General features: G+C 39.8%; 1 protein-coding gene across 1 annotated transcript in view; it reads left to right on the forward strand.

Annotated features, from left to right (window-relative positions):
- The window catches only part of prkcaa (protein kinase C, alpha, a), a 205,912-nt gene that overhangs the window by 100,978 nt on the left and 87,900 nt on the right, over positions 1 to 17,034 (forward strand). The window contains exon 4 of the mRNA XM_061829216.1: positions 15,487 to 15,598. Coding sequence (XP_061685200.1) covers positions 15,487 to 15,598 — 112 coding nt within the window. The remainder of the gene's footprint in view (positions 1 to 15,486; positions 15,599 to 17,034) is intronic.

The raw sequence follows: 17,034 nt of genomic DNA on the forward strand, positions 1-17,034 counted from the left end.
CCTATCTTCTGCATCTTTCTCTCTAACCCAACTTCCCTTATGTTTTCCCTCACCACATCAATCAACCTTCTCTTTGGTCTTCCTCTCGTTCTTTTGCCCTTCTACTAATATACTCACTCTCTCACCCCTGGACATGTCCAAACCATCAAAGTCTGTTCAATCGACCCTTGTCTCCAATAGATCCAACTTTGGCTGTCCCTCTAATGAGCTCATTTATAATCCTATCCGACCTGCTCACTCAGAGCGAGAACCTCAACATTTTAATTTCTCCCACCTCCAGTTCTGCTTCCTGTTGTTTCTTCAGTGCCACCGTCTCTAATCCGTCCATCATGGCCGGGCTCACCTCTGTTTTGTAAACTTTGCCTTTCATCCTAGCAGAGACTCTTCTGTCACATAACACACCAGACACTTTCCACCAACTTTTCCAACCTGGTTGGACCTGTTTCTTCACTTCCTTACCACTCTCTCCATTTCTCTGTATTCTTGACCCCAAGTATTTGAAGTCGTCCACCTTCGCTATCTCTTCTCCATGGAACTTCACTCTTCTTCTTCCACCTCTCTCGTTCACACACACATTCCGTTTTACTTAGGCTAATCTTCATTCCTCTCCGTTCCAGTGCATGTCTTTCTAATTGTTCCTCCACATGCTCCCTGCTTTCACTACAGATCACAATATCATCTGCGAACATTATGGTCCCATGGGAATCCAGTCTAACCTCATCTGTCAGCCTATCCATTACCACTGCAAACAGGAAAGTGCTCAGAGAGGTTCAGCGCTGATCCCTGATGCAAGTCCCACCTCCACCTTGAATTCTACTGTCACTATTGTTCTGCTGCCATCATACATGTCCTGTACTATTCTAACATATTTCTCCGCCATACCAGATTTACGCATGAATACCACAGTTACTTTCTTGGTATTCTGTCATAGGCTTTCTCTAGATCCACAAAGACACAATGTAGCTCCCTCTGACCTTCTTTGTACTCTTCCACTAGCGTCCTCAAGGCAAATAATGCATCTGTGGTACACTTTCTAGGCATGAAACCATACTGTTGCTCGCAGATACTTTTGTCCTGAGTCTAGCCTCCACTACTCTTTCCCATAACTTCATTCTGTGGCTCATCAACTTTATTCCTCTATAATTCCCACAGCTCTGAACATCCCCTTTGTTCTTAAAAATGGGAACTAGTACAGTTTTCCTCCATTCTTCAGGCATCTTTTCGCCCGCTAGTATTCTGTTGAATAAATTGGTCAAAAACTCCACAGCCATCTCTCCAAATTGCTTCCATACCTCCACCGGTATGTCATCAGGACCAACTGCCTTTCCATTTTTCATGCTTTATAGTGCCTTTCTAACTTACCCCCTTACTAATCATTGCCACTTCTTGGTCCTTCACACTTACCTCTTCTACTCTTCCTTCTCGCTCATTTTCTTCATTCATCAACTTCTCAAAGTATTCTTTCCATCTATTTAGCACACTACTGGGACCAATCAACACATTTCCATCTCTATCCTTAATCACCCTTACCTGCTGCACATCCTTTCTATCTCTCTGCTTGGCCAACTTGTCGAGATCCTATTGTACTTCTTTCGTGTCCAACCTGGTGTACATGTCTTCATATGCCTCTTGTTTAGCCTTTGCCACCTCTACCTTTGCCCTACATCACATCTCAATGTACTCCTTTCGTCTGTCCTCAGACCTCTCAGTATCCCACTTCTTCTTCGCTCTCTTTCCTTCTATGACTCCCTGTATTTTGGGGTTCCACAACCAATTCTCCTTCTCCCCTTTCCTCCAAGAACACACCAAGTACTCTCCTGCCGCTCTCTCTGATCACCTTGGCTGTAGTAGTCCAGTCTTCCAGGAGCTTCTCCTGTCCATCGAGAGCCTGTCTCATCTCTTTCCAAAAGGCTGCACAACATTCTTCCTTTCTCAGCTTCCACTACATGGTTCTCTGCTCTTCCTTTGTCTTCTTAATCTTCCTACCCACCACCAGAGTCAACCTACACACCACCATCCTATGCTGTCAAGCTACACTCTGCTCTACCACTACCTTACCACTATTTTACAGTCATTAACCTCCTTCAGATTATATCGTCTGCACAAAATATTATCCACCTGCGTGCTTCTACCGCCACTCTTGTAGGTCACTCTATGTTCCTGCCTCTTCTGGAAATAGGTGTTCACTACAGCCATTTCCATCCTTTTTGCAAAGTCCTCCACCATCTGTCCCTCGAAGGTCCTCAATATATAATTTCCAAATATTTGTTGGAATATGATGTCTTTATTTGAGAATGGTAACCATTCGATTTTATTCAAAGTCGTTCATTTTTGTCAACACGACACAAAACTAATTGAAATTTCAGAGCCATATTGCATCGTATTTGTCTTTCTGTGTTCACTGTATGTTTTGACTGACTAACGGGTGATCAGTCCATAGTGATGTTGTCTCCCTCCTTAAGTCAACAGACATGGACTTCATCTTCTTCGTCACCCTGACTTAACAGGACGGGTGGTATGTTAACGTCTGGTGAGTTGAGTTGGGCCAAACGGTAGTTAAAATGTCACGTATCATTTAGTGCATTGCTTGCAGATAAATGTAAACAGTTAGCACACAGGAAGGAAATCCCCCTGTGAGCTGCAGTGGCAACCTACCCTCCCTCTCAGCACTCATCAGCTTAGTGAAAGGCCAAGAGGAATGAGGTTGGTGATTTATGAGCTAAAAATAGTAACCCTGTCTAGCCTAACACTTCTGGTCCAGATTGATGATAACTCCAGTTTGTTCTCTCCAAATTAACCTTTTGAACTTTGGTTCTGCTTGTCTTAGTTCATGAAAGGAAACCTTATTAGCAACCAACCTGTAGTCAATTTCTTCTTCCTAGGTGAAGGATAGATGTTCTTCTATCTTTTTTTGTGCATGTGTGTCTATGAGTGAATGGGACATTTGATTGAATTTTATTGATGTGACATAAAGTACTATTGAAGTGTAACAATATTGCTACAGGGTTCCCACGCGGCCCTAAAAGTTCCTAAAAGCCCCTAAATTTTCGAAGGTGCATTTAGGGGCTCCTGAAAGTCCTTAAAAATCCGCGAAAACCGGTCAAGCCCCTAAAAAGGCCTTAAATTAAAAAAAATCAAAGGGAGGACCTCTACCGCCAAAATTCTCCCTAAAAAAATTATCTTTTATTTTAAAAAATAGCGATCCTTCTGGCATCCAAAACAGCCGGAAATTGTCAACGGAAGTGACTGTGTTGACAACTTGTCGCCATCTTGTCGATATTCCATTGTTTGTTTCCGTGAGTAGGCATTTCACTTCGTCTTCGTTACGACGTAGCGTAGTTCTTTCATCGATCCAACTTGTATCATGGGGAAGTGCATTTTTCAATATGCTTGGGTTGAAAGTAAGGATTTCGGGAGCTGGGTTCGCCGAGATCCAAAAGATTGGCACATGTTTTGCTGCCATCTGTGCAAGCAGAGTTACCAGCTTGCAAAGATGGGCGTCAAAGCGCTGGAGTCACACCGGAAAAACAGGAGACACGCTGATTTGGCGAAGACTCTCTCATCTTCCGTTGGTATGAATCTGTTTCTAAAATATCAAGATAGTGAAGCATCAACTTCAGGCAGTGGTACTAGCAGTGCATGCGGACCTACAGTTGTCCAGTCATCGACTTCAACCAGCCGTTAAAGGCAGAGATCGTGTGGACTTTAAAAGTGATCTGCAGCCATTACAGTTACAAATCTTGTGGAAAATAATTCAAAAATGTTTGCAATCATGTTCCCAGACATTGACATTGCTAAAAACTACCACTGTGGGGAAAGGAAGACTTCGTACCTGGCTACATTTGGCATCGCTGCCCACTTTTCATCTCTACTGCCTCAAAGCCAAAAAATCCAGAATAGAGACCGACATATCTACGCTTAATGAGAAGGCTGACAGGCTGTGTGAGGAGGCAGAAGAAACGAGGAATCTGAGGTTTATCACAGAGGCCAATGCACTCAGAGGCAGAGCAAAGGACAAGAGAGCCACTTTGGCAACTCTGCAGCAACAAATAGAGGAGGCACTGGGTCGGCTCAAGGAGCTAGACTCGTAGGGGTGCTGAGACAGACATCAGTAGAAGACATTTGTGTATATAGTTGCAATTGTAGTTAGAATCTGTTTTTCTGTAGACTGTTATGTGAAGACATTGACAATGGTCATATCAATGAGAACTACCACAAGGGGCGACAGGTGATCACTGTCACAGGTACTGAGGTACTGGAACATTTGATGAACCAAGAACGGTTGATGGCACCATTGGGTGAGTCTTTTTTCCTTACTCTTGATTTCCCACGATGGCCCTAAATTTTTCGTGTCGACCCTAAATTTTTTCCGTGTCAGCCCTAAATTTTTCGTGTCAGCCCCTAAGAATGCCCCTAAAAAGCCCTTAATTTTTTTTGGTCAGACTGAGTAGGAACCCTGTCCTAGAACCGTGCAGCAAAATGACACATGCATTATTATGCTATTAAGTGCTGCATGAATTAGTGTACACGATACCTTATTGAAAATTTAGACCAGAGAACACCAGGATTTTTAACTGAAGCAGCAGTCTCCCTATTAGTCAAAAATTTATGGAATACAGTATATTGTGAGAAAAGGAGAACTACTACACAGGGCCCGTCTAGGAGAAGAAAATTACTCTGACTAAAATTGCAACACGCTGGTCAAAGTATATTTTAGTAACGTAATATTATTGTATATATTTTCAATAGCGCTTGTCCACAATGTTGTTGGTAAGCCATCCCAGCACACTTGGGGGTAAGAATTGATGTACAACCTGGACTGGTTGCCAGCTAATCACATTACAAATTTGACTGAAATGGATTAATTGACCAACACTCCTGGTCAAAATGGCAGTTTTTCTGATTGTTGATTATGGTGATAAAATGTCCAGGTCTGCCTGAAAATCCCTCCTTCAAGAACCTGATGTTGTGTACCATAATGCCAAATGTTTTGTCCCTTCAGTATGCACCACTGCCAGCTGTACTCCTTGATAAACTGTCCTCACTGCACTCTTGCTGACAACCTCAGTGGTGTATGTTGATTTACAAAATCTTAATTGGGAAAAAAATCCTTATTTACAGTCAGTGTTAAAAAAATCATCACAGTATTCACAATCTCCATGCCAACAATCATCTGTCAAAGACTTTGAAGTTCCATCCCTTCATCCCCCTTTCTGTTTTCTTTTAACAGCTTCTTACAAAAAGCTGTTCAAGACCACTGCACTTTCTTTTATCACTGGAATTGTTCCTCTGTTTATGTTGGTCTTGGTATGACATGTTGGGTTTTTATCATTTTCATCTAATTGCATCTTATGGTGATGGCACGGTTGTGCATCAGGCCGGAACGTTGGCCCCACAGGTCTGAGGACCAGGGTTCAGATCCTGGCCCTGCTGTGTCGAGTTTGCATGTTCTCCCTGTGCTCATGTGGGTTTTCTCTGGGGTCTCCGGTTTTCTCCCACATCCCAAAATATGCATTAATTGGAAACTCTCACACCCTTAGGTGTGATTGTGGGTGGGACTGTTGTTTGTCTTTGTGTGCCCTAGGATTGGGTGGCAACCAGTTCAGGGTGTACCCCGCCTCCTACCCAAAGATAACTGGGATAGGCGCCATCTCTCCTGTGATCCTTGTGAGGATAAGTAGCTTAGAAAATGAATGGATGGATACCTCTTATGCTGGCTCTTGCCCAGGTCATCAGTGTCTGATTGAACTGGTTCTCAATGGACCTACCGAGTTAAATAAAGGTCACAGTAAAAATAAGTTAATCAACTATTCAAACTCACATTTTCCCCTCTGGATGATTGAGAGTCTTCAATTAATAAAAGATAAGGCATATGGGATGAAGCCGGAGTTTTGGGACAAAGCAGCATGGGTAAAATATTAACTCCAGAGATTCAAACCTGAAACCTCTTTGAGGCAGATGAGCGAGCCACCCAGATCATCTCTCATGCTGTATTAGGAGTAGAATTCTATTGTTTGCTAATGTCATCGTTCAGAGCTGTTTGCAAAACTTGTCCAAACTTTGTTGTACCCTATCATTGGACAAATGTAATTTCCCACTCTTGGTTTATCAGCATGACAATAGTTTGAAATAACTTACACGGGATACCTTAGGGGGAGCTATGTAAAATTCTACACCCATTTTAAAATCTGTAATGGAAGAACCACCGATCACCTCCCCTTCAAATGTCACCTCTTGGTGAGACATGATGTTTAAAACACTTCAAGTACCCTGGAAGAAGGAGAAGAAGAAGAAACAAAGGAAAATCCTATGGGAATTTGAGGATCATAGAGATCAAAAGCTATTAAGGCAATAAAGAGACATACAGGAGTGACATTTAGTGTGTTTCATGTCAATCACACACATCCTGCAAATGTCACACTAGGTGGGTGTCTTTTGACTCTGTGGGATGCAGGCAGGTTGTATTAGCGACTCCACTTCTTTGATGATCATCCAGTTCATTCTCTGACTCCACACAGTACTTCATTAAAGGACTTACTTTCTGCAGTCGACAAGATTCAACTGAAAAGCAGCCTTTTTTAAAAATTGCCGTACTGTTCAATTTACAGTACAGTACTTTACAGAGTGTATTTATTTTGTTGAATTTTCAAGCCCTTTTGAAACCATGAATAATAGAACAGATAGATCCATTACTGATGATATTCCTGGCTCCAGGAAACCTTTACATTCTCAGCTGATGTGTCCACTGCAATTAATCACAATTACTCAGCACTTAAAGCTTGGATGGAGTTCTTGATATAAAAAAATATCTATGAGAGGTGAACTGAAGGACGGTATCATTAGAACATCTATTTACCATCTCCAGGTTCCTGCTGATGGATTGGGTGTTACGCAATAATGCTGCTTGAAAAAAAAAAAAAAAGTCGACTTGACATTTCCAATAGGGTAAATTGAAAAAAAAATGCCCCTATTATTGACAAACCCTGGCTCAGCATCACGGTGCCAAATTTTTCCATAAACAAGGCTTCCTGCATATCCTGCTATCCTGCATGCTTGCCAAATAAATTTGATTGGTGAATTTGGCGAATTAGCCAACAAGAGTCAACTGACCTCTGATTCATCACCACCTTCTAGAGGTTTTCATTAGTGCTTTCCATGACCTTTGGCTGTACCTACACATTTGCATGGCCTTAACACAGTAACAAAAGCAGGATCAGTTCATCTGAAATATTGTCGCCCTCCCTCAAATATATGAGTTGTTGCTTGACCATTTTCTTTAGTTCAGATTCCACTCACTGAAAGATCACAATAATAATTTATAGGATTGCCGTTTACTTAACATCTTTACCATCACCAGTTCATCACGGTGCATCATTTTGACAACTCTGTTTTTGTTGCCCATTTCAGGTACATTGTATCGACTTCTGACATTTTAAACATTGTACATTCCAGTGAAAAAAGGTTGGACACCAATTTTTCACCTTACTTATCAAGAGTAAAGCTTCTATTTAAAATTAATTTTGTTAAGAGTTAAGTTTTCAGCTAGAAAACATCAAGATCATCTATCATTCATAAATTATTTATTTTAGTCGAGGACCTGTAAAGCATTGCCCTCTCAATTCTGAGGTCCAGGGTTCAATCCCGGACCCACTTGTGTGGAGTTTGCATGTTGTCCCCATGCCTGCGTGGTTTTTCTCCGGGCATTCTCCGGGTTTCTTCCCACATACCAAAAACATGAAACATTAATTGAACACTCTAAATTGCACCTGTGTGTGATTGTGAGTATGGCTGTTTATCTCCATGTGCCCTGCGATTGGCTGGCAACCAGTTCAGGGTGTACCCCGCCTCCTGCCCGTTGACAGTTGGGATTTGCTCCAGCGCTCTCGCGACCGTCGTGCGGATAGGCGGCAAAGAAAATTTATGGATGTGTTTTAAAAGTAATGAAATACATGTAAATAACATGCAGAGTAATCTAAACATCATAAAACAATATGAATGACTATATTGTCAAGTACACAATCCCATATAAATACCCATTAATGGCTTGATTGCAGATATTCCACACAAACCCTATAAGAACTGTTGAAAAAGAAGCCAATTGAGTGTGTCATTCTATTCTGATGAGCAGCAAGATGCAAAGCTGTGAAGGGTACATTCGAGCCACAGAGCCCCGATGGCGTACTACTAATTGCCCCAGTGCTCCTAAAGGTCAACCATCTTCCAGGCTGGCTTGTAATACACCCTGGGCTGCTTTGCCAAAACACCTCTCCTCTATTGAGCCAAGTGATTACGTTACTCATTTGTCCCGACACCGCTGCTGTGGCAGGCCATCTCTACCCAGTCACTCCTGAATTTCCCATTAAGGCTCGCTAAGGGTGTAATCAGGGAGAAAAGCTGGAGGACCTGAGACGGCCGTGTGGTCCCAGGCAGAGAGGATGTCTTAATGGGCAACTCTGTCTGCGCAGGAATGTGTAGTCATTTATGTTCATTTAGAGGTTTCATTTTGTACAGATTACACCTTCCCACTAGTCAATCTTTAAATAGACGCTTGCAAATCATTATAACTTTTCACACCTGCCACATCGCCTAATGTGAATTTATTTGAGTAATTACTGAGGGGAAAATGATTCATTTATGAGTATGATTAATAATGAATTGCTAATTCAAATTTTACCATTTAACGGGCCTAAATTTTACACAGTCTGACCTCCGAAGTGGAGTGTGCCAAAAGTGGTAGCAGTGGGAGTCTTCCAAAGTTCAACATTGCTTAGGTAATGCAGGATTTTTTAGTGGTAAATCAGGTTTTGCATTTTCTTGACCTTTTGTTTGGTTTGTGTGTGTGTGTGTGTGTGTGTGTGTGTGAAGTCACCACAAAAAAAAAGGAAAAAGAGTGACATATAAAAGAAAGGCTCTGCCTGCTCAGTACAATTTACATCAAGCCATTCATCCTTTCCTCCAGTCATCCATTTTATGTACCACATGTTCTCATTATAGCAACTGTCTCTAGGGTAGAGGCAGGATATACTATGGATTGGTCACCAGCCAATTGCAGGGCACATATAGACAAACAACCATTTTCACTCACATATGATGGCCAACTTACAGATTACAGTGACATCAGCATGCATATTTTGGTAAGTAGGAGGATGCTGGAGTACACACACACGTACACGCATGCGCACGCACACAAACTAAACAAGCATGAGGAAAACATGCAGACTTCACACAGGAAGGTTGTCAGATAGATTTTAACACCAAACTCAGACCTGTGATGCAGATGTGCCAATCACAAATCCAGCAGCACGCTTCAGAAGTATATGTGAAGTGGAATTTAAGGTAATTTCAGTTAGATGCACAAAAGGTTTTGACCAGACGCAAATGTGTTTATACCGTACATAAGACATAATTACAACAATATACTATATAATTATATAGTGTGTGTGTGTGTGTATAGTCAGTCATCCACTGTCTCTCCTTCCTTCATTCTTCATTCATTACAGTGTGAAATGAGTAAAGGATGAGAAGTCCTGGGTCTAAATCTGGGTTCATTCCCTCCAGTATGTAGTTTACATGTTCTTCCTGTCCTGTGTGGGTTTTCTCCAGGTACTGTGGCTCCCTGTCCAGGGATTGGCCACTACCTGAAAGCTTATAAGTGCCACAGCATCAAGGATTTGAGAAGACTCCATGCCAAATCGCCCCCTGTATTTATTCCGCCTTGGTACATCCAAGACCTGTTTCAACAATCAAAAGCTGTTGTTGATAAAAAAAAAAAAAAAAAAAAATCTTCCATCTGATCTGTCGCAATCACTTGTTGGGGCCACCGTGGAAGGAACAAAGCACAGAGGGGGTGAGGTAACAAGAGGATTGTCCTTCAGGATCAGCTGTGTGGATGTGGACATGACTAACTGCAGCAGGCATGTCCCCCTTCCCCCCTTCTGCCCCTTCTGTCAACCCCAGTCTGTGCACGCTGTCATCTGGCTGCTTACTGGAGAATGTGGACTCTCACAGAGTGCACAAAAGGTCCAGTGTCTTGTGTTTAAAAACACCAACCCCGTTGTATGCAAAATGTTCAACCATTACAGTCCACAAAAACATGTCAAAATTGATGGCAATGTCCTAGATGCTTTTGATAACTACATCTATTTAGGAAAACTTGTAACAATGGATGGAAATACAAGCAATGAAGTTGAAAGCCGCATAAAGCTTTCCTGACAGTCTTATGGAAGGCTTAGTGTTCTATTGAAGAACAATGTTCCGATTTGCTTGAAAGAAAAGTTTTCGAAAAGTGTATTTAACAGTCCTCACGGTAATGAAAACAAGACTACGAATGCCAATCATACAAAGGCTCCCTGTAACCCAAAGGAACCTGGAACGCCAAATGTTGAAAATAAATATTTGCAACAAGAAACGATGTAGTTGGTAAAGACAGCCCATTAGTTACCGACATCAAAAATAAAAAGCCTTAAATGGCAATGGGCTGGCCACGGTGCCCAAAGACCTGACAAAAGGTGAACTGTGGAAATGATCAATTGGATACCACTGGACTCAGGCCACCACGACAAGACCTCAAAGTAAATGGATAGATGAAGTTATTAAACACAGGGGACGGCACTAACCATCCATCCATCCATCCATCCATCTATTTTCCAAGCCACATATGCTCACATGAGTCACGGGCGTACTGGAGCCTAAGCCAGCTAACCTATGGTGAAAGGCGGACTACACCCTGAACTGGTGGCCAGTCAAGCGCTGGGAAAATATTGACACCATCACTGAACAGGAGATGAATCCATGCTGGCTGCACCAAAGTCAGGTGTGTGTACCACTACACCATCAGTGACTCCTCCTGATAGTAACCAGGAACCATATTCACTATTCTGTTGAGTTTTTTTTTTGTGCCTCATTCTTCAAAAGTTTCCATTGAATCTGATTATTACTGCTTCTTACATGGTAAAGTCAGAAATTAAACCTATGCTTTCATAAATAACTTTCTACTTGATGAAACCAGGTTAAAAGGCATCAACAACAAATGCAGTGCATTATTTCAGAAAAAAAATGGTGGCTAGTCCATCACCACCTGCACGTGTTGCCATGGTATCTTTTGTAAATTTAGCCTAAGCACGTTACAAGCAGCTTTGCAGCATCTCTTTGATGTCTTCTTTTTTTTTCCCATTTCTGGTATGCACTTAAGTATTAAGATTTGAGGATAATTGAAATCCTGCATTTTATTTTAGATCTCCAATATTCGGAATTAAAAATTCAGATTATGTCCACACATATTTGTGCATCGTTTATTCAATTTAGGTCATTGGAAAGTGACATCTTGGTCCTGGAGAAGCCTTTCCCAACATTTGAATTTCTAAACTGGCGGGAATTTTGTATGATGCTACAGGATGTGCTATGAGATCAGCTGTTTTTTTATTCTTGTATATTATAAATAACTTGTTGAACATTCAAGTGTGATATTCAAGAGGGCAGCACAATATAATGGTGATGAGCACATCTCCCTCACAGTTGAGAAGTCCTTGGTTCCTACCTTGGCCTAGGCCCTCCAAACTAGCATTTGCAGAGACTCAGTGAGCTTTCTGTGCATCAGTCCATCAGCTAGTGTCGAACTACCTGAGACCTTTCTACCTTTCACTTAACTACCTTTCACCTCGAATTGTTTTATAATAGTCTTTTCTCAATCTGTATTGACTCAAGGTACACATCTTGTACTAGACAAGACTCAAAGAGACAACGGCAAACAAAAAATGTGACAAAAACTATACATGCTGAAATCATGATGATTTCCTCTTAATTTATGCCTAGATTTACTTAGTCACTGAGAAATGCAGGTCTGTTTAGTTGAACACAAACCTGGAATACTTGCAAAATTTTCGGAAAGATGCATCATTCCAAAAATTCCAAGGGGTAAGTGAAACTGGATTGTTTTCCTTGGCACACCAGATGATGTCTCAAATTATATTAGTGCTTGGGAGCTTTCTTTATTGTAAAATCTGCATTTTATTCTTCAATAATTTTTCTTTACTCTTAAGGGGAAACCAAGTGTCAATTTGACAAAGAAATACACATTCGATATTCCAGAAATTACACAATTAGATTTGTTGTTTTTTATAATTTATTTTTATTGTAATGACCGTATAGCTTTATTTTGCAGTCTCTTTTTTTAGAAAATAAAATAACACGAGGGGTGCAGAAAATGGATGGATAATATTTAGAAAAGGTTAGACTTCCCCTCACATATAGAGCTCGTGCACCTACGTCAAAAAATCACGTGACATCGCCATATTGCCGGTCAAACAAAGCATTGTTGCAAGTTAATTCCGTTGCGACGAAACGAAAATATGTCTTATAGCACGACACCCAGAGTTTTGTCCGATACCGTTAAACATTTCCAAGGTGATAATAAACGAAGGTACATAGAAAAATGAGAGACACTTGGCATAGAGACTCCATATTTAATCCCAAAGTCGATGTTTTCTCCGATAAGAAATTGGACTGTTAATACGCTTCCGCTTGTCTTGGACAACTGGATACACACATGTATCTGGTGAGTAAAATGGTCGAGATTTACACAGAAAAGTTTGAAAGTGTATAAAAGTCTGGACGCATAAATACGTCGTTGCTGGATCAGTTCTCAATCAGGAATAAATCACACATAGCGATGGACCCACCCAGATTTTTTCAGTACAAATACCAATATTTAAAAAAATGACTCCTGCTTTTACACAAACTCACATTCATTAACTATGACTAGATAAAAAAAATTAGGATAGGAAGTCGTCTCCTCCATACACGGAGGTGTATCTTGCCACACGTAAAGCTTCTTTGCGACAGACGGTTTAATTTCTTTTTTTTTTAAGTATGCCTGGTTCACAAACGAGTCAACTTGGCATTATAAACACTTCTTGATAATTTGAGATTGACAGGAATAATTTTTACCTGAAATTAAATGATTGCTACACAGGCGTGTGTATTTCGTTGGGAATCATCCATCCCGTTTAGTTGTCGAAATCCATAGATCTTTTCTCGTCTTTTCAGCTGGTATTTCATAGAATGATCTCTTTGAAGAACGGTCTTGTCTATTGTGACAACCAACAGCACAAAATCTGCTGTGGTTCAGCAGACTCCTGAGCAGCTTTCTTTGACCGGCAACTCATCGATCTTTTCTGATCTTTTCAGCTGGTATTCTATAGAATGATATCTTTGAAGAACTGTGTCATCCATTGTGACAACCAACAGCACAACCAGTCTTGGACAATTTGAAAACTTTGCTCTAGTTTAACGACTCCTGCTCTGCGGAGCAGCTAGGTATGACCAGCAATATGGCGCCGTGCAAACTATGACATCATGTGCACGAGCTCTATAGAGCTCTACTTGTATATCATGTAGGGAACTGTACTTCAGGACTACGCCCAAGACATGACAAAGTTTAGCATTATAACTGGTAGCAATGAAAATAAAAAAACTCACAATCTAATGTAAAATACTGAAAATAATCACATTTATGAGCATTAATTTGTCAGCTCACAACCTACATTTTACAACAAAATCAAAGCAATAAAAACTAAGAGGATTCATTTTTAGCTCCTGAATAATCATTTATTTACATCACTGTAATTACTACTGACTGCTGAATTGATAAATAAACCAAATGCATTTGTTCCAGTTTTTCTACCTTGTCCTGTTTCAGCTCCCTTGCATTTGTATAGAGAAATATATTTCTGTATGTTAAAAGCTACCATTCCCCAAAAATATGATGCATTATTGCGCAGTGAACAACAATTTGATTTAGAAATACATTTTTGAAGAAAACTGACCTGGTTTTAAGCACAGCAAAGAAAATTTATTTGGATAACACATTTCATACACAACATAACTCAATGCGCTCTACATGATTAAAACCATTCAAACAGAAAGAAAAACATTTCAAAGAGTAAAAGTAAAACTGCTTTTAGTGTGAGAAATATCACTGAAATGTGGAACTCTAAAAAATGCACGAGAAAAAAAAAGAGTTTTTAATCTGTATTCGAAAACACTCCCTCTCGGGGCTGACACGACTATTCCACTTGTGTGCAGCATGATAGCTAAATGCTGCGTCACCATGTTTGCTTTGGACTGCATTCCATTATTTGACCTGAATCACTCGATCTCAGAGCCCTACTGGGTTTGTATTCTGTTAGCATTTCTTTCATGTATTCAGGACATAAACCATTTAGTGATTTATAGACCAGTAGCAGAACTTTAAAATGTATTGTAATGCTGACTGGAAGCCAGTGTAAGGACTTTAGAATTGGAGTTATATGCTCTGACCTATTTGTTCTGGTCAGAACCCAAGGTGCACCATTCTGAATGAGCTGCAGCTCTTTAATGCTCTTTTTGGGGAGTCCAGTCAGAAGACTATTACAATGGTCAAATCTTCTTGAGATAAAAGCATGAATGAGCTTATCCTGGTCTGCTTCACACAAGATATGTTCTTCAGATGGTAAAAGGCAGGTTTAGGAATTGATTTGATATGACTGTTGAAGGTCAGGTTGGAATCTATCAGAACACCAATGTTGAACCTGGTCTTTGCTTTTTAAAGATGGTGAGTCCAGATATTTATGAACAGCAATCCTTTTTTTTTATTGCCAAAAATTATCTCATTTGTTGTGGTTTAGTTGAAGGAAATTTTGGCTCATCGTTATCTGCTTCAGACAGTGGCACAACACCTCAATTGAACTACAGTCATCTGGAGACACTGGTCTCTGTAACTAACTGTGTGACATCTGGATAGCTATGATAGTCAAAACTAAAGTTCTGGAAACACAAGCACTATTTTTGATTCACAAGCATTGATGTTATGGCACTAGAAAACACAAACATCGTTGGTTCCTTGCGGCAATTTTTAAATTTTCTTTTCCCATTTATTTATTTATTTTTTCAATTTAAATGAACCCAAATCAAAGTGAAAACTGCCAGGCATAGTGTTTGGGAATTTTGAAGTTCCTCATTCTTGAGCGTGATTCTGCCGATGCCACAGAGAAAAACACGGAAAAGATCCACCTTCAGCCACGATACAAAAACTTGCTGATGATAGTGTATGCAGGGTTTTTTGGTCCGTTTCAATAGAAGGCCCCCTCCCTTTATTGCTTTCAAAGATGCCATCTTTCACTTCACGAGTACACAGCCTTGTTGCGTTCACCATGGAAACCACTGGCTTAAAACAGCCACTACAAGTTTGGATGGTGATTTGGTTGCAAAGCTTCTGTTTCTTTCTTCGGAACAAAGTGTGTTTTAAATTTTTTTCAACATCTTTAATAAGGTAAACATAACTTTGTTCTGGAGCTGTAATAGATTTTTATTTTGAGTCATTTTAATTGGAACCATTACTTTGGTTTATGAACATTTTGCTTCACATATATAGAATGTACTGTATATGTAACAAAACAAAAAAACTACTGGCTTAATTTTTGTCCATTTCTCTGTTGTTTATTTCTTCAGGATCCCCGAACGAAACATAAATTTAAGCTCCACACCTTTGGGAGCCCGACCTTCTGTGACCACTGTGGCTCTCTGCTGTACGGCCTGATCCACCAGGGCATGAAATGTGACAGTGAGTGATTCATATGCAGTGCAACGTATACTACATACAGTATTTGAACACAAAACAAAGTGAAATTTCACACACGCAATACTCTACATTCGCCGGTCACCACATTAGGTACACACGAACAATGTGATGTGACTTCTTCCTTGACAAAGATAATAATGCTTAGTTTTGCAGCACTGTAAGGGATGCATTCATTAAAAAAAATTACGAGTTTATTATTGTGTTTGTATTATGAAGCGTGTTCATTTTCTTCCCACAAATGGATAATAACCAGTGAATTGGACATTGGTGTATTTTGATATCTGTATGAAACCTATTTACGAAACCATCTCAAAATGATCGTGCAGTACAAAAATCTAAAACTGAGTTTTGGCAACTCTTGCTGTCGTCATGGTAACTTTGGGCAATTTAGGCTAAGAATGTTAACAAATAGCTTTAAGTAGCTTTGCAGCAGCTCTTTGATGTTTTTTTCCTCTATTTTCTGGGATGCATCCAACTATGCAAATTTGGCGAAAATGATATATTCTCCAGCTGTTCTGGACAGATTTCCAATCACATGTAAAGTTAAAATGTGCTTTTGCTGAATTCCAAACTGGAACCACTATATGAATTAAACACGTTAAAATAACACATCTCAAGGCCACATTCAAGGTTCTGCTCTGGGTGTTTTTACAGGAAGATGTCATTGGAAACATATTTGAAATACTATTATTAGAGCCTTGTTTCAATAAGTTGATCAGAACTATTTTGCTTTTGAATGCAATGCTTTGCTCTGTTGTTTACATGGTTATAAATGATAAAATTATAAATACTGTACCTGAATGATCTCTAATTAAAACAAAAGTTTGAAAGAATGAATGAATAGGGAAACTGTTTGTGTGTACCTGATGCGGCTCAAGAACATATACAGTATGTACTCCACAACATAATTGTTTACATCATCATGAGCTGTCTATAATGTACATATGCAAATCAAATTACACTCAGAATATGAGTGCAGATTATTGATGTAATAGTTGCATGTGGGTCATACAGGATACAAAGTCTGTGGTATGAGCTGGATCATGAGATGATGTACAGCACGGGTGGGCAAAACGTATATGTAAAGTAGTTTCCATAATAATAGTAGTAATTTATTCTCATTTTAAAAACAATATAACTATACTTATTGAAGCAATTATATCATAAAATACATTCACACATACAAAATGCAGTGTGGCAGACCGCATGAATAACCTTTTAACTAATAATAATTTCATATTGTCTGTTCATGGCATGGCGTGAAATCAAAATAAAATAATAAAAATATGTACCTATACACTTATCCGTACCAATATTCTATACTACGCTTTAGCATTTGTTATTGTTGTTACAATATACTGGTTATGGTGATTATACAATACATGTGAAAACAATCAACCTAATGGGAGGCCAAGACT

This window comes from Syngnathoides biaculeatus, chromosome 9 (assembly GCF_019802595.1).
Source record: "Syngnathoides biaculeatus isolate LvHL_M chromosome 9, ASM1980259v1, whole genome shotgun sequence".
NCBI lineage: Eukaryota > Metazoa > Chordata > Actinopteri > Syngnathiformes > Syngnathidae > Syngnathoides > Syngnathoides biaculeatus.